Genomic DNA, 19,488 nt, shown 5'->3' with positions numbered 1-19,488 from the left:
GAACCTGCAGATATTCATATTCATGTCAGTGTAAAGAATTCATACAGGTTTGCATAACCACTTCAATTATTTACCATTATATATAACATTCATAAAATCTGGTTAAAAACCTTTAAACCCAAGCTAAATCTTGTTTTTTTTTAAGTTTTCCTCCACTCACCAGTAAGTGCCTCCGTTAACACCCTCCGTCTAAGAGCCCCATTCTCTGAACACACACTTCCTTAAACAGCCTGGCTGACTTTTTCAATCCAGGCGTTAATGTTATGGAGCCATTTGTTCTAATTCCTCCTGAGCTGGATTGTGTTTTTCCAAGCGCGGTGGGAAGAGGCGACTTTGCCAACTCTTAAAAACCAAACAGGATTCCTTATAGAACAAACAAAGAGCAGGGCTGAGGGTCCCAAAGCATCTTGGCACTCAGATCTTCATTCTGGAACAATTCAGTTACATTTTTTCATTTTTTTCTGATCTTGGTCCCAAAATGCATTTGGGCAGCCTGGTCCCAAATGACACTTCTCCTCATCTGCATGATGTCTTCCACCACACAGCTCTAACATCTAGTAGATCCTCACCTTTGTGCAGGGAACGAGACCCCCACAACCCCCACCCCCACCTTAAACACCCCCCACCCCCCACTGAGTACAGATAACATGGAATGACTGGCGAGCATGACCCTCTGAATGCTCTGCATGCTTGATAATGCAACTCATAACAGCGATTTTACTCAGGATGATACTGAAGGTTCTGATGATGATGATGGTTTATAAATAAAAAAAATGAATACATCTTTTTAATTTTTTTTTCTTGTTTTTGTTGTTCTAGTTGTAGCAGCTTGACAGTGAGATGTTCAGGTGAATCGGGACAAAACGGCAGTCATAAATTGCTTTATTTTAAAAAAATTTAATAAATAGTAATGACATCTGTGTTGTATTTTGGGATAATGGAGTGTTTTTGTTTTTTTATCATTACTAAACAAAGGGATGCCCATTTGTGGCCCCTGTCAGCAGCTCAAGAGTGATCAAAATGATACATAAAATGAAATTCTTTATAAAAGACAAAAATTTAGGCACAAAGTAGAGAATTTATTTTTTAATTAACCACACTGTTGGGTTTCTTTTTTCTTTAATTTAAATTGCAATATGACCACAAACAATCATTTGAATATTGCATGTTTTTTTATTCAAGATGAAACAATTTAAAATAAATTTTAATACATTTTGTGGCTCTCCAGAACTTTAAAGTTGACAGTTGTGGACAGAAGTTTGGACACTTCTGATCTAAACTAATGAAAGAAAAATGTTCCATATTTTAGAGCTTTTTTTGTGGGAATAGAGAGAAAATAAGATTTCTGAGCCACTTTAGGATCTGTACGAAGCTCGAAAGCAGCACAGTGACAAACAGCATGACACATTCAAAACCAAATAAAAAAAAGTGTGGTGTGGCTGTGAGTGGGAACGTGGCGCAGCGGAGTCGGGTTTGACGTGTAAATATCTCCATCGTGCCTCCGGTTCCCTTGTCTCTACATGGCTCCTGTAGTGACTGAGTCCTCCTCTGCAGTGCAGCCTCTCCTGCAGAGCTCGGTGCTAAATCAGCCTCTCTGTCCTGCACTGGCTGCTTCAAAACATTACTGTTCACAAAGCCCCTTCTCCCCCTCAGGGGGCTGGCTCACATGTAGGTCAGCCATATCAGATAGCGGCATGGCGGCCTGCTGGGACGTTGACTCAAACTGACTGTGCAAATAGATTTTTTTTTAGAATGAAGAGAAACAACGCATTTTTGTTGGATTTCTGCAGTTCAGACACTCAGAGTGTATATCTTGAATCCGTTCGACCTGCCGCCTCAGGCTGCTCGATTTTATTTTTAAATTCAGGCCTCTGCATAGTGAATGTTATTGTTTACAACCGCAAAATGTGCTTGTGCGCAGAAAGCTGTAGGGCAGAAAGATGATTCTTTTACATGCCATCTGTAGCCTCACCTGAACTGTTCCTTTAGCAAAATAAAACCTAGAGATGTAGGTGTTTTTAATTCAGTGCAGTGTGCCTCAGCAAAGGGAAAATAATGTAGAAAAACCCTTGAAGAACAACTCAAAACCGGATACGCTATACACAGATCGGTTTCCATAGCAACTGACTGACAAAACGCTCTCAGTTATCAGGTTCTAACACCAAAAACTACATTAATATTTTCCACAAAAAGAATGAAACATTCGGTCTGTTTCAGTTTCATGCTTTCAGGCTTGATTTTTTTTTATTTTGCTATTATTAAAAAGCAACAGTCTGATTAGCTGATTTAAACACCTGCTCTGCTGATTGATCTGTCAGCCACCTTATTTTTTAACTGAACCAAAAACAGACAAAGTTTTGCAGTACATCTACATGTTAAGTTTGTCAAAGTCAAGCTAGCGTAATTTCTTGATTTTCTTATCCAGTCATAATATTGACAATTAGTAGCATGAACTGCGTCCCTTTTTCTTTGATCTATAACACATTTCCATTTATGATTTGGCATGTTATGCTGACAACTTGACAGCTAAAACCAATGGTAGTCATCGTTAGTGAGCAATCGATCTTGTGTGCGTGCCGTCACACTCGTATTTTGTGCATCTGTACTCGTATTTTGTGGATAGCTTAGTGATCAAAGAGAATAAGAAGGAGCGAGTTTAGGTTTTTGAGGACTCAAATCGTCTAATGAGGTTATTTTACTTCAATAACAGCAAACCTGATTAAAGGTCAACATTAGGAGTGTAAGGATGAGTTCAGCTAGCGAGGTGAGACACGATGTTGGATTCACAAGAGTAGATGACAAAAGTCCCTTTTCTGGATTTCACAAATAGTATAAAACAGTCAAGTTCAGTTTTTTTTACAAATATTATGATTTTTAATTCTTGTCATGTTAGCCTCAAATAAAATACATACCTTTTGTATTTTTATGAATATACTAAATTTGAATAGTTTTAAAGAAACTCTTCAGGACTGAATTATTTTACCTAAAAGTTTTAGACTTTAAACCAGAGATGATCAAATGCAGTTCTGATTTCTTTAAAAAAAAAAAAGTTAGCTTTGGTGTAGTGCAGATTTGAAGCTAATGCTAATGTTAGCATGGCTATCAGCTAGCAGTTAGCCAGTATACTCGCAGTGGGCATGTTAGCAAAAGATTCAAGAGTCATTTATGTCAGAACTTACAGTAATAAACTCTTTAGAAAAGGACAATTTACAGCTCAAACAGAAATGTCACCATTTAGTGCGCCGTACCAAATTAAAGCATTACAAGCTAATTCGCATCTGCAAAAAAAAAAACAGAGCAACTCTTTCCTTCCTCATTTCAAAATAAAAGTCTTAAACATAGAGATATCTTAAATTGATGGATTTGTGAGAAATCTAGCGGAATCGAGTTACATCCGTAATGTGCATCGCATCCAACAACAGGGAAAAAACTGATAAGAAAACAGACGGCACATGACAAATATAAAGTAAAGAACTATGGAAACCAAATGGAGAAAAAAAGGTGGAAATAAAAAAAAAAACAAGCATAAAGGACTTGGAGTTGTCTGATGTGCTGAGCACGTTGTTGTGTGTCAGCAGGGACAGGCAGCCGAGCCAAGCAGAGCCTCAGTCCATTTCTATTAATAATAAGCGTAGGAGGCTGAGCCATCAGCAGCACATCCACACAGAACTGACCGACTAGAGCTGCAAAACACAAAATCAAGGGACACGCTACTGCAGAATGGATTACCAAAAAGGTGACAAGATACAGTATGTGACTATTTGTCCAGGATTATATCAATATGCTCTCACCTTGAAAATACATAATAATAATTTATCAGCCCAGCGTCTACGCCTTTGTGGTCAGACTTGATCCTGATGAATCTTACAATCTGGGTATTTACGGGATGATAAATTGTCCCAGACATTATCGCGATAAACGATAATATTGTTGTTTTGAGGCCATTTTCAGTTAATGCAGTAATAATGAAGTAATAACACAAGAATACATTCTAAAAGATGAAAAAACTTGAAATGTTAATGAACATTTAACACTCGAACTGGAAGACATTTTAAATAAAACAACAGAATCAAACATAAAACATGATGAAGTCTCTGTGAACAAAATTGTCGACAGTAAAATGTCCAGTTGAGGCCAAAGCACCAGACTGAAGTGTTTTATCATCCAGTTTTTTGTATAAAGAGAGAAAAGAAAAAAAACCCACAATCAATTATGCAGATGAAAATGATTGAGCTTGTTTTAATTTATACTGCGGTTAATCTTCCAGGCCTATCTGAGCATGCTCAGTGAGGCTGAGCTGTGTGATAGCGCAGGTTGTTAGCTCAGCTGTATTTGTCGGTTTATTAAACCTCTTTCTGTCCAAACTCCTTATCGTTCCACTCTGCTGACTCGCTGCCGCAGATTACCACACAACTCTGAGTAACGGAAACCAGAGTGATGCCGCATGAGATACTCCAGCCCAGGTCAGGGGGGTGGGGGAGCAGAGAGGGGTCAGGCAGGAACACTGTTATTCTCTGTCGACCTTCTGCCAGCTTTTATTTTATTATCTGTTGGTTTGTTTTGCTCTGTATCCTCTTGTGGCTTCGAACGGTCTGTTCTCAGTCGTCCCCCCTAAGAGCGTCACAGTCCTGTTCCTCTGTGTCGTGTGTCTGCAGACGCCGTGTGTCTTCTCTGTTTGGGAGAGGGATGGGATTGTTGACAGAACAATCGAGTACAATTTTAGCATAAAGTGATATTTTTAGTGTGTATGGTGTGTTATTTAACAGCAGCAGAATGAGCCACTAAAACCCAGTCCATGCCTGCTACGCTTTGCTTGACTTAGTCTAGTCCCCCCCCGCCCCTCCATTTATTTCTGTGCTGGATGCATGAAACCAATTAACACGTTTTGTCCCAGCTGATCACGCTACGTTCAGATTAATATCAATGTGACTGCGAGCGCCTCAGACCCCAGGCTTTTGTTTTCGTTTTGCTTTTTTTGTTGTTGTTTTCTTCTGTAGATTATCAGTAATAAGAAGTCAGCCTGGTTGAGGTCTGTGATGGTTTCTGTCAAAATGCTGAGTCATTGTCTCTCCTTCCCCCCATCCCCACCGTCGCCGCCGGCGATCAGAATGAAGAGTGGAGCCAGCAAGGCCTGGGGGAACAACCAGGACGGGGTGGTGGCCAGTCAGCCCGCCCGCGTGGTGGACGAGCGCGAACAGATGGCCATCAGCGGAGGCTTCATCCGCAGGTAGCCTTCAGCTTCACCTTTCAAATCGCCTACAGCAGAGAAAGGCCAGGAGGTCACAGAGGTCAGCTGAAATAAATGACAGGTTCCAGATATTTTATTGGAATATGATGTCTCCAGAGATGAAATTACGGCGACTACAGTGGCTTCTATTCTGATGCCACTCAATGAAATCCAGTGCCGATCTTCAGTAGTCACCAAATTAGTGAAATATCACAGCAGGTCTCATCAATATGTTGAAGACTATGAAAGCTTCTGTTTAAATTGTTTTTTACAAACATCGATATCCCTCTTTTAGGAAATGTTTGATGTTTTTCTCTGTCAGTGTTTTATTCATTTTGGGTCCAAAGCAGCTCTAACCTGTTTTGTAGTTTTCTGGATGTTTGTCCCAGATTTGTGGTGCAAAGAAGCGGAATGCTGCTTCTCCATGTTTGGTTCTGGTTCTGGTTCTGGGGATGCAGATTGTTGTGTTTGTTAACTCCACAGCAATTGAGAAGGTGGCTTAAAAAACTAAATAAAAAAAAACAAAAGTGTCAGCTAAAACTAGATCTGGAAGGATTTTATTTTCCAGTTTGTCTTCAAGGAAAAAACACAATTTAAATTCTGACTTTTAGCTGCTTATGGTCTGAGTTAGAGATTAGCTTCTATTCAGAAACGCACATGATTAAAGTTTATTCAACTTTATAACATTGGATAAACAACAAGTGTGCTGCAGCTCTTTAGGGCCTCTCCATTGTTATGCAGCTTTTACAGTAAAGCCAACACAAAGCTGGCCTGCTCAGCTCTCAGGTCAGAGGTCAGATCCTCCTAACATCTGAGGTAAAAGATGGCCCAGGTTGTTCCAGATGGTGCGCTTCACCCGTTCGGCCCTGTATTTACGTCTCTTCCTGTGCTCAGGGTAACAGATGATGCCCGGGAAAATGAGATGGACGAGAACCTGGAGCAGGTGGGCGGCATCATCGGCAACCTGCGGCACATGGCCCTGGACATGGGCAACGAGATCGACACGCAGAACCGCCAGATCGACAGGATCATGGAGAAGGTACATCACTCACCACGGTTACACCTCGTGATGGGAAACTTGGTTTTCCTCAGATATTAGTTCGTGTTTTGTATTTGTTCTTGTTTTGGGAAAAATCAGGTGAAAAACATTTAGATTTACAGGTCCGACCTAAAATGAGAGGTATATTGTTTATCGCTTATCATTTATCGTGATAAAAGATAAGAATTTTGATTTATTGTTGTCTCGATAAATCCCACTTAATAACGTTCAACAAAACCGAAACTGACAGTGTTATCAGGGGTTTTACTTTTACCATTTTCTCCAGCATTTGCTCCATTAGAATGTCAATAAATAAATAAATGAAATAAAGGACAGAAATGGCTCTTCAGTCTGCTATTCAGGCCTCAAGATGGTAAAGTGTTGCTTATCTGATCCTATCAGAGCTCATTTCCTGTTCTGCATTAACGCAGAAAAGAGCACCGTATTCACCAGAGATAGAAATAAAAACGGCCTTTATCACCTCGTAAAGTGAAAATGAAGGTGCAAAGGCAGCAGTAGATATGAAGGTTCACACCAAAAGTTCAAGTGTTAAAAACAACAGGCGTATTGGACTCACAAGCCAACAGAGTCAGATCACTTTTTCAAAAATGTACATCATGTATGTTGAACATTTAAAAACATGAATCCCTACAAATTGTTGGCTTCAGGTGTTCCAACTGCTGCCAAAAATAAATCAACTTAACGGAAACAAAAGCCCTCCTGTTGTTCTATCAAAATGTTTTGCCGCTGTAGGATGAGCTGGTGGTGCGTTTCGACAAAACTGCAACGGGAAACCCTTTTTCTTTTACTTTTTTTCGTGACCCGTCTCTTCCTGTCTTTCAGGCCGAGTCCAACAAGACTAGAATCGACGAGGCCAACCAGCGGGCCACAAAGATGCTGGGCAGTGGCTAAACGGCCCGAGCCAGGAGCGCGGTCTTCCTCGGCGTCCCACGCCACACGTCAACCGGCGCCTACATGCTTTCATCATGGTATTGACCTTCTAGGTTTGCACACATGCACATATCACCTCCCCTTCCTCGATTTAAATGTCGTTCTGTGTCGTCTGTCGAGCTTTTTCAAGATGATTGTCCTCGTACAAAGATGATTTCTTATACTCCGTATATCATTCTTTCCAAAGGTTGTATATAGTGCTGACTTGATGGCTCTCTAGCTCACTTGTGAAGTTTTTATTCTCTTTATCTCTCTCTATCTCGCTACATACATACATAAAATATACATATATATACCTATGCACATATCTGTGTATATAGATATATATATCTATATATATCTGAAATAAACTACACTGCTCTGGATGACAAGTATATAATAGGAATGCTAAACAAGCTGTTTGTTTTCTTCTTTTCCTTTTCAGTATCTCAGTATTGTCTTTGTAAAGCTGTGTCATTCCATTTAGGCTACTGTCATGCTCCTTATTTGGTGTTGTCACAACAACAGAGGGAGCGGAGCGATTAAAAAGACACCCGTAATGCTGATGATGATGATGGTGGTGGTGACGACAGTAACCGCGGCAACCGCACAGTGGTACAGCTGAACGAGATTGCAAACAGAGCACTTACAATCAGAAAAAAGAGGCGGTCGTCAAAACGTTTTCCCTTAATTGCAATCATACTGAGTTACTGTTTAGACAATGTGCAACTAGACTCTCTGTAGCTGTATTAGACATTGCATTCCAAGTGACGTGAATTGTGCGTTTCTCTGCATGACAAATGGTAGATTTTAGTCTCATAAATAAAAACCTGTCTGAAAAATATATATAAAAATAAAAAATGAAAAAAACGACAACATGGCAGTAGCAAATTGACGAAAACGCATGCTTGGTATTAGGACACAGTTGTTCGTTCCATACTCCTGCAAGTTTGCAATAGTACCACTCTTTCTGTCTCGATATATTTACCGACTGTGACCATCTCGTTGTACAATAAATGCAAAGGGGATCAAAAGAGGCGAGATAAAGGTGGGGAAAAAAAAAACAACAAAAAAAAAACGTGAGGACTTTGTGGGGGGTTGTGTTGCAAAAAAAAATGACCTGTTTTCTAAACTATTATGCAGTTCATTGATGATGAAGATGTTGATTATGTGTTGAAAGAGGAGGACTGGCTGTGTACTGTATCATAGGTTTTGGATGCTCTGAAAAAAAAAGCGAATAAATAAAAGTTTGCAATGTAAAGCAAAGACACATATTTCTGAGAGACCTTACTTTTATAAGAAGACTGTATCTGTAAGTTTATTCTCCCCCGTGTGGTTTGTTATTGGTTAAAAATATATACTGGTATTATGAAATGACAATAACTACACTCTAAAACGAAACAAAAAAATGTATACCAATTTTTCTTTTTTCTTTTTTTTGTTCTTTGCTTCTGTACTTTAGAGCTATGCACACCAAATCGCCAAAATGTTCAGTAGTTACAGTAAGGTGAATAAAAACCCTAAACCTGAATGACACAATAGGTTCAACTGTGAGATCGATGTCCTCAATGCATGTAATAGTAACGACCCCCCTCTCTGTATCCTGTCAGTGTGTGCAGTGGTGGACATTTTGTAGCTAGCTGAATTGATTAAAAGTAATAAACCCTGGCTGCACCTGTGTCTGTCTTCATTGCTCACAGGGTCTCGGGTTCTTATGATAGAGCCAGCAGGGTCAGTTTCAGACAGCAAATCGCATTTTGGCCTTTGATACATGAGGGTCGTCACTGATTCGGCATACAGTCCACCAAATGTCCACAATTTCTGTAACAAAAGCATCAGGTAATCTCATTGATCCTGCGTTCAGACCAAACACATTTCGCGCGTCCAGCAAATCAAGTTTATGGCAACATATCATCAATTTTACCAAGTGTCTGGCTAAACAGTCACATAAAGAACTGTTATAGCTCAGAACACTGACCTGTAAACTGGTCTGAATATGGCAAAAAAAAAAAAATTTTACGATGTTGCAAGACTATCATCTGAACTCCAAAATTTCCGGCATTTATTTTGGCCACTGAAAACTGTTTTGAAAGCCGTCATGAGTACTGAATGCCATCATGTGTTCAATGACCACAATAAACGGTGTACATTTTTGGCGTTCAGAAAGAATCTTTGAACAGTGTGAAAAGCGGCGCTTTAGAAGGAGTTTTGTTGTATTTTCCAGCTTTCTAAACCACAGCGTCTTTTTTTTGCGTGACTCTTAAGTCAGACGGGTGGCAGAAGTGGTGACATATGGCCCACTTGACTTGCCATACAAGTTGGACGTTTGTGCTCTTTAAAGTCAGACGATTGACATCGTTCATCAAAGTCGCCTCAGACGCGCGTAAAGTGTGGAAAGAAACACGTTAAGAGGAGCCTCTTGACTATTGCCTTTTTTTTCCCCATTCTGGTTTCTTTGTACAACTGCGGATGAAATATTAAGAGAGTCTCTTGGCTTTATTTATTGAAAGCAAGAGATCATTGTCATCGTCGCCTCTACGCCATGGTTGAGTTGAGTTTTTCTGATTGTTTGACATTCCGCATCCAGATGCCAAAGCTCAGACTTTCCAACTCCACTGTTTCCCGTCAAACACTTGAAATGCTTCAAAGCCTTGTCGATCTACACTAGACACTTTGCACGTAAACCAGACGCCCTGACGCTTAAATGGCGTTTGGTCTGAATGCAGCATTAACCTAAATTACACACTGAAAGTTAGCAAGGTAGAACAAAAGAAGGTGAACCTACGATCTACACCAGTGGTCTCACTGCATTCCTCAAGGACCAGACTCCTGCACACATTTAGTTGTGTCCCTTTTCCTACACACTTGAATTCAATGGATGAACTACCTCACTAGCATGCAGTAAAGCTCTACAGAGCTCTGCTAAGGAGCTTCTATTGGAGGACTGGTGTTTGAGACCACTGATCTACACACACTGGCATCAAAATGGAGAAGAAAGGGGACTTAGTGGCTCCAGACATGGCTTGACTGTTGGTGAAAGACGGGTTTGGGTTTTTAGAAAACTGCCAATCTACAACAGTCTTTCTGGCTTGCAGAGAATGGTCCAAAGTAGAGAAAATATTCTCTGATTACTGCAGTTGTGTGGACAAAAATGTCTTAAAGGCAACAGAAGCTGAAATTAACGGTCCTTACAGCTGAGGTAGGCAGAATAACGTTTTTAATTAGCAAAGCATTGAACCTTTAAGCAGATGGGCTCCAGGAACAGAAAACCACAGAGGGTGTTGCTGCTGAGGCTGCGATTCCCTGAGAAGTTGTCTGAACTGATGAGTCTAGATTTCAGCTGCGGCATACATCTGTATGCCGCAGCTGAAATTCTGGTAGGATCAGAATTTGGTGTAATAGCATAAACGCATGGCTCCATCCTATCAACAGTACTGGTTGTTGTTGGTGGTGGTGTCAGTTGGTGGTGGTGTCAGTACCAGCAGAACATCATCTAAACTCCACAGCCTACCTTAGTATTGCTGCTGAACATGTCCAACCCTTTATGACCACTTCTTCTAATGACTACCTCCAGTAGAATAATGTTCCATGTCACAGAGTTTATTGAACATAATGAGTACACGGTACTCCATTGGCCTCCAAGGTCACCAGATCTCAATGCAGTGCCTTTCTGTTGAACCAGAACAAGAGATTCCCCTCACTGATCTACAGCTGAAAAATCTACAGGAACTGTATGATCATGTCAATATGAAACTCCAGAATAAATGCATTACCTTGGTGCGCTCTGATGGCAAAAGGTGATTAAACCAGAAATTTACTAAATTGCATCCAATGATGGTAAATGAGTGTATGCTATTATTACAGGAGTAATGACTCTGAAGTGTATAAAAGTGTGTTCATTAGTCCATATGCCTCTGTGAGATGGAGTGGTGAAGAATCTGATAGGTTTAGATGAATGAAAACAGGATTTTATTACAAACAAGACCATATTATATTGATTTGTGTGCAATCTGAGGAAAATCAAAACCAATAGAAGAGTTTCCTCAAAAAGCTGATGTCATCATGTCACTTTATAGATTACTGACAACACGCCAACAGCCTGAACCTGATATGTATCAGAGTAAACAAACACATTCTGATTTTCAGATATACGTAAACAAAACAGACAAATGACTTCCATTATTTCTATGACATTTGGATATTTTACCCAACTGTCCAAAGTAATATAGTTCGGTTCTGTTGCAGAGGTAAAGTTGACTACATGGTACTCAAACCCTTGAGCATTGGTTCAAACCTCTTTCTGTGCAGAGTCCGAGTGGCTTTCCTCCACAGTCCAAACTCATACACACTGGTTTCCTCGTTGATTGACCTTACCGCCAAGAATGAATGAAAATGTGATTTCAGCTGCCCTGGCACTGTTTGAAATAATAAAAAGAAACTCATATATGTGCAACAAAAAGATCTGTTTAGGGGTTGATAAATGTTCTCAAGCACAAGAAGTCCTTGATGGAAATCTCTGTCTTGATTCTATTAATAATTCACGACAGGGTGCAGTTGAGTAGCCACAGTGGTTGATGGTTTTCTTGCAACTGTGCAACATCCTTCAGTTTTCAAAGAGTGCAATGGTGGAAGACAGAAGAGAGCTCTGAAATATCTCCGACTATGCCCTTAGTTTGGGATTATAGCAGCAAAAGAGAAGCAATCACTGTCTACAGTAAATTGAGTTTTCTTAGCATTATGACCAATAAATTTTTGATTTATTGAATGATATTCATTACACGCAGAGCTAATCAATTGTTGTGAATGCAGCAAGAATTAAACACTGTGTCCCAAATCCTCATGCAAAACACCCTATGCCCAAGTAGGGAGTTCCAAAAATGCCTCTATGCTCCCATATTTTCCCCAATCAGTCAGGATGGCCTTCCTTGACCCTGCTTGATTAATCAAATGTAGAAAATGGATAGACATGTTGAGGAGCTGAACCCTAATGTAAATATTTTTTAAAACATTTTTTAGATACCTATGTTGTACTCTACACAAGCTGAAACCTGCAGACTATACACTAAATAAACACACTACTGATTTTTGGACTCCCAGCATCCAGCTCATCTGAGAGTAATTATACCTCAGGTCCTTACTCTGGTGCAACAGGCAGGGTTTAGAAATCCTCAGACAGCAGCAGTACATCTTTTTGGATGTACATTTATTTTCGGTTGGCAGATTATTGCTCCAAATCATAAATTTTTTTGTTTGCTTTGAGTCTGGAATGAGTCAAAAAGCAGCCTGGACCACTGCGTCACACCAACTGGCAAAGATGCACAACACCAACGTCTCAGGTAAGAACAAAATGCAACACCAAAGAAAATGAATTAGGAAGTAGCCTTCTTATGAGGCAGCATGCTCATTTTAAATGTTGTTTTTTATTAACTATAAGCCAAAAATCATCATTATTAACAGAAATAAAGGCTTAAAAACATCAGTCTGTGTGTAAGTGAGCTTTATAATGTGCATCACTTTGTGAATTGAATTACTGAAATGAACTTTTCCATAATATTCAGATGTATTGACCATGTAGACATTATAAAAGGTACACCATCTATATCACTGGATCTGAATTATTAACAAAGTTCTTCATGTTAGGACCCAGGTAAAAAGCATTTTTAGAGTTAGAAAACTCGAGCTTCAAAATAAAGCGCCAGACCTGTCACTATGTAAGTATTCTTTTTCTGTCAGTGGTAGAAAAATAAGGTGACATTTCAACTATTGTTTCCTGCAAGTTTAGTTTTGCTCATTAAAACTTACTACTGCTGTGAGATTTGTGTGTATGTGCCTGCAGTCTGTCCTCAGGTGATCTCCCCAAAAACCAGCAGATCTCAATTCGTCAAACATTTCCCAGCCGCCCCGTCTTTATTCTCTCCTCTCAGTTTCTTTTTTGTCAAACTTTCCAACTCTCACTGTCTCCCCTGAATGCGGCTCTTCCTTGTTCCCTACATTGTCCCCAGGGGTTTTTTTCTCGACATTAGCAGAATATCAAAAAAGTTAAAAAGTTTTGTGCACATTTGTAACGGAAACGCTTCTAAAGAGAGCTGGCATAGTCAATGGCAGTAGTAGCCAAGGTTATCATAGATAACAAACTACGGAAATAACAAAAACTGAACTTGAGAAAACATTTCCTTTAACTGAAATAAATAAAAACGTTAAATAATTCAACTAATTGGAACTATGTCTCATATTTATAAAAATACATAAAACATACCGCAATAATAGACGTTTGTTTTCATGATTATGAAAATATTAGCTTTTCGAACTGATGTGAAATTATGTCTCTTCACACAAGCAGTTTACAGCAGATGTCGGTAAATTAAGGCACTCTGTTCTCCTCGTTGCACTTAGTCAGCAAAACTGACTAAGTTTTGCTGACAAAACTCTCTCAACTTTTGGCAACAGCAAAAGTTGAGAGAGTCAGCTGATTGTTCAATAATAATTGAACACATTTTTTGAAAATGGAATCTTCTGCTGAGTTTCCATTACCCAACATACACATAATCACAATACAATAGTCTGACCTATTTGAATTCTGCACCTAAAAATTTACCAAAGTACAGCAAAACTGAAACCTCTAACTAATAAAAATTAAACTAAAACTAAACAACAGTCAACCAGCAATAAATAATAAAAGCTGGCAAACACGCTCTAAAGCCTGATTAAAACTAACTGAATTAGACAAACAAAAAGACATAATGAAATAAAACTAAGCTATAAAGAAAAGCCCAAAACTAATATAACTCTGGTAGTATCTCCGTCATTCGAAACAAAGATAAAGGTTGAAACAACTGAGCCAGTGGTACCTTTAGGAAAGAAATAGACAAAGTTAAGAGAAACAATTGCTCTATTAAACCCCGTTTATAGACCAGAGTCCAAATCCATTAAAGAGGCACTCAACTGTATGAAAAAGTTTATAATTTGTTGTTAAACGTCGATAAGGCCACTAGCAATAATTAGCAATGCATTGCAGCAAACTGAACAAAGCTGTAGTGATTCTTCTAAACGCTAATAACCAGAGGAAAGGAGGCAGTGGGTCGGCCGCTGAACGGATTTCAGGTGGAGAGAGGAGCAGAGCAACCAGGATGCTGGTAAACTGAGGAATGTGAAATGGATCTGCACAGGGAGGGCTGCAGATCGCAGTGAGGAGGGGTGGAGCAGCTCGCTCGCTGTTACGCAAAGGGAAACCACTGCAATCCCCCACCGCCCCCATGTTTCATTTCTGGAACGCTAACGCAGAGCCAAATAAACAAGCCCCACCCTGCTCGGCTCGGCTCGGCTCGGCTCGGCTCGGCTCTAAAAGCCTCTCATCACACTGTAATATAAGACGCTATTAAACATGGAAGCCACTCAAGACGCTGTTTCACTGCCCACACAGGCCTGGGAGTGGCTCTCTGTTTGTTTCAGGGGGCCACTGTCCTCTACTTGGTGTGTTGGTCACAGTTTTAGAGGTCTTTTCAACCTTGACCTCGTATTTGTACATCTGAGATGTCATTTCCTCTTAATTGTTTCGTTTGCCTTTCTGTTGTTTCTGATGGAGAGCCTTACAGCGATTAACCGGAGGCCAGCCACCATCATTCTGTCCTCAAAGGCGTTACGTGACCTCTGCTGTCAGGGACTCGGTAAATTTCTGGTTGTTTTTTTTAGAACGGGGAAACACTGACACCTTGTGGCGACGATGAGGCACCGCAGGGGAAAGTAAAGTATGTGAGAGATTAAAGGGGCCGTATTATTTATTTTCCAGCGACATAGTGTATTTCATAGCACAAACAAGTTGTCATAAAAATGTGGCACATATAGCTGCTTCCCTAAAAAGTCATTTTTTGACAAAAGATAGCCTAGGCAAAAAAATAATAATAATACTTTTGGCAAAAATGACTTAGGCCATTATGTTATCAAGGTGACGATATCTAATTTGACTTAGTCATTTAATGGGGTTTTTTTTAGCTTATTTATATCTCTAAAGGGGCAGCACTACATATTTTTCATGTACATGGTGCCATTTTGGAGCACAATTAAATAACTATGTTACCTTCAGTTCTTATAAAAATGCTGTATATATCAAATATGTCTTAGAGGAAATTTGTCTACCTAAAACATCCTGCTTTTTCTGAAACTCTGCCTGCATGTAGTCAGCACAACATGGCTCCTCTATCACAATTTTACCAGCGTTGTTCTGAGAAGTAGCTCATATAATGAGCTTAGCAGAAGAGCATTCCACCAGGTGTTTGCTAATTTCTGCTGGCTAGTCTGAAGGAGCTGAGTGGGGAAGGGCTGGTCTGTGAGACAGAAGACTGGCTTGGAAACTGCAGCTCTGAAGAGGAACTTTGATTTTGCACAACTGAATGGTTGCCATGGGAGATTAAAGGATTTCTCAAACATGCTTGGAAGAATCGTGGCAACACTCCAGGTATAGTTTTTATATTTCAATAACATTATAACATAATGTAAAACTAAAAGAAAGTCCTTTTTACATAATACCGGATTGAATAAGATGCACTCCAAGCTTAACTTGCTTCAACCACAGTCAAAAATCCTGGACAGTTAACTACGGTAACTTAATTGAAGGGAAACGTATATATTGTTTCTATTAATTTAGATGATTACAGTTAATGAACATTAAGAGCTCAGCTCAGAGAAAATACCATGCAAAACTGAAATTATGAAATTGTTTGCCATATTTCATTAGATAGCTGTTCAAGAAAATCTCATTGTACAGACAGATGCTGTAAAAAAAAGCTGTGTGGCCATAAAATTGCATAATTTGGAATTAAGAAAATAAATTAACAAATAAAAAATAAACTTTTTCATAAAAAACGTTTTTCTGCCGGGAACGAGTTTCTCCAGCTGTATTGAAATTAGCGTTTTTCGCAAAACTGCAATGGAAAAATGGCTTTTGCATTGCACCAACAGCTGGCTGTTACTACTGGTGGAAACCGCGAAGAAAATAGGAAGCAGTCAGATTTTGATGATGCTGCATTTATAATGGAAACACAGCTAGTGATCGCTTACCGTAAAATATTTTTAAATGCCGTAAACGTTCTCCTTGGGTTTTAAAATGTTGCTGGTCATCTCTAACATACTCTGATCACGTGAATCGGACAGCAGAAGAGAGCGATCCATCGGAACTGGAACTACTAAAGAGAGTCGACCGTGAACCCGAAGAGCACATGTCAAAAACACAAGCTCCATTCTGAAGCTGCCCAGGAAGGGAGAAAATGAAAGCCAGGGAGAATAGATGGTAACAAAGGGAAATAAAAGGCGACAGAGAGATGAGTGGTGCAAAGTGTGAGGGAAATGAAAGATGAAACGAGGTAAATAGAGGCAGACGGAGGGAGGAAAGGAGGAGGGGATGAAGAATAAAAGTGAGGTGATTAACTTTGAGGCAGCCAGTGGGAAAAAAAGAGTGAGAATTTGAAGGGGAAAATGAGGGATGAGATAGCAATGAGTGTTGGAGAAGGGATAGATCACTACATGTGACTCATCATATTTCCTGTCTAAACAACGTAATGAGATCGATTCATTAAGGCCTGTCTGATCAAAACAGCCACAGCTGCTGCAGGATGGCTGACCTACATACAGCAGGTACAGATTCCTCCACAACCAAGAGGAAACAACTTAAAGACGGTTTAAAATATACAAAAAACAACAGTGATAATAGGAAACCAGTCCATAAGCAACGGTTTTTATCAGTCTATATCCCTGCTGAATTTTAGCAGATGATATTAAGTACAATCAGTTTCTGGGTCATTTCAAAGCTCAACAGCTGTCTAGCGACACCATTTGTTTATATCTTCCTGATTTATGAAATACAAAAATAATATAGGACAATTTAAAATTAATATATAATATACACAAGATTAGTCAGACATCACATGAAAGTTGGTTTAAAAATTTTGATTCCAGGGATCTTTTAAAATAAAGTATGCTTTTTAAATCTCTGATATTTTTAGGTCATTTTTTCCATTCCTAAATTTTTTTCTGTAGTCAACATATTGTCCCAGCAGAGATTACAATAAATTTTGTTTCACAACAATATCTGGTAAAATACAACAGCGTTTAGAGGCCGTTGTAGATAGAAAACAAAAATGGGTGAGTACATTTCCAGTGGAAATAGTCAACTTTCTAAACTCAGAAATTTCAGAAACAAACCTAAAACTTTCTGAAGTTAATGTCAAAATTTCTGAGATTTTTTTAGCCCAAATTTATTCTTATTTTTCTATCTACAATGTCCTTATGCCATTGTATTTTACCATCTTTGCTCTTGTGAGACAAAATTAATTGTAAACTGTGGTAGGACAAAAATATATTGTCTACAGAGAAAAGGGTGAATTCTGGTCCACCTGCAAACCTGCAAACCTCGGTCTCGGTTCGGTTGACGTGAATTCTGGTTTGGTTTGAATGCATATGAAGGCCAAGCAGACAGAGACCGCTCCAAAAGCAGGAAGCGGACTATTGCACAGGGCATTCTGGGTAAATGCAACCAAAACAAAAGCGCGGGTCTATCACTAGCGAGGATAAATGGCTAATTGTCTTTTACCAAAGACAATAAAGAGAAATCCTACAACAACTAAAATATGAAACCAATTCTTTGTTTTGTTTACATTTGTGAGGAAAGACGTGCTCAGTGTCTTCTTTGGAAGTTTTCATGTCGTTTGCTTCAGTTGTTCTTGGTACAGCGCCACCACAGGCGAGGAGGGAAACAGGTTTTTCAAAAGGTTTGGTTGATTTGACAGTGCGATGTTAAAGAGAACCACAGCAGCTGAAAATGTAAGAAATGTTCCAATCGAACCGAGTCGAACCGGACTATCAGGTGTGAAAACACCCTGAGTCTTTTCAATTCTTCCTTAATGTCTTTATATGTTAAACTCAAAAAGTGACAAGAATGGATCCTATGTTTTGGAACCAGTATTTTGTGTTGTGGCAAGAGACTTAAAATGGCCGTAGTTCACATACAGACAACATCAAGAAAAAGTTTAAGGTTGCAACATGGTAAATTGTAAAAAAAAAAAAAAAAAAAAAAAAAAAAAAAAACTCCAAAACATGTGAATACTTTTAGAAGGCCACATTGCCACATTGTCTCTTCACTGAGAAACAGCTCCAAACTCACTGGAGTTGCCCTGAATCACTCCGGGGGAAATTGAAGAGATCCATGTTTGCTTTAATGTTCCTCAGCTTGCAGCCTCAGCAGAGCAGAATTTCATCTCATCTCTTCCACTGATCGACTCCTAAATCTGCCTCCTCTTCCCTGGCAGACTCTGCCTTCCAATAAAATCTCATTACTCCCATTGTAAGTCACTCTGCCAGACAGTAATAGTCGGCAAATCACAGCATTCTTTCAGACACTCATTGACTTTAATGTCCACTGTGTTTCTACTGGAAGCTCCTTATCTGATGTTTGGAAAGAAAAGTACAGTATTGTAAAAAGAAAATAATAATATTCACTTCTCACAGATTCTTCTGGTGTTATTGTTATTATTATTTGGTCAGCTAAATCGTGTAGAAGCAGATTTTAATATAAAAGAAACAATGAAAATACAAAGTATATGTTTCAAATGTAGATATTTATTCTCACATTCACCATTCATGAAAAAAAACCTCCAAATCAAGCTCGTAGAAATTTAAAAACAGATTAAAGTAATGTTTAGAAATATTTAACACACTTGCTCATTCAAAGCTATATTTTAAATAGAACCACCAAAATATTCAGTATCAAAAAGACAGAAAGCGTTTCTCTGTGCATGTTTGACCTTTTTCCAGGGCATTCTGCTAACCAGTTCTACGTTCCAGTGGAAACACTGCCTCTCATGCCCTAAGTGTTTTAGCCAGACAGTAATTCCTTAGTAATAGCTTCTCCTCTTCCTGACTTTGGCTCCCATCATGGCCGCCGGCTCGTGGCCAGACTTCCTCCTCTGATGTTGGGTTTTAACTGCCAGCAGAAGCTCCTGCACGGTTTGTGGAGCATGTTGTGCTGTGTTGTCCAAATAAAAGTTGTCCAAAACATCTCCGGATCCTTCCTCCTAAAACCCAGAAGCCCAGCAAAGAGTCGGGACGTTTCCACAGATGTGCTGGTTTGTGTTTGGCAAGCAGATGGCGACGGTGGAGAGAAATAAAGTGTTTTTGACAGAAAGGAACCTTCAGCAGAACCTGGTTCATGGATGGATGAGGACAGGTAAGTCTTGTAGTAACGAACGCCTGTTTGGTAAAACGTACAATTCGGAGTTGCTGACAGTGAAAGTATTTAAAATCA

General features: G+C 39.4%; 1 protein-coding gene across 2 annotated transcripts in view; it reads left to right on the top strand.

The window, feature by feature from the left end:
* snap25a (synaptosome associated protein 25a) overlaps positions 1-8,864 on the top strand; it is a 41,954-nt gene extending 33,090 nt beyond the window's left edge. For both annotated transcript variants that reach the window (XM_081602767.1, XM_081602766.1), the window contains exons 6-8: positions 5,108-5,227; positions 6,122-6,266; positions 7,110-8,864. In XM_081602767.1, the coding sequence (XP_081458893.1) occupies positions 5,108-5,227; positions 6,122-6,266; positions 7,110-7,178 (334 nt within the window). In that variant the 3' untranslated portion in view covers positions 7,179-8,864. The remainder of the gene's footprint in view (positions 1-5,107; positions 5,228-6,121; positions 6,267-7,109) is intronic.
* The last annotated feature ends 10,624 nt before the right edge of the window (positions 8,865-19,488 follow it).

Source organism: Poecilia reticulata, chromosome 21, assembly GCF_904066995.2.
Source record: "Poecilia reticulata chromosome 21, P_reticulata-male-v2, whole genome shotgun sequence".
NCBI lineage: Eukaryota > Metazoa > Chordata > Actinopteri > Cyprinodontiformes > Poeciliidae > Poecilia > Poecilia reticulata.
Note: the sequence above shows the minus strand (reverse complement) of the source record. Positions and strands in the feature narration are given on the sequence as shown.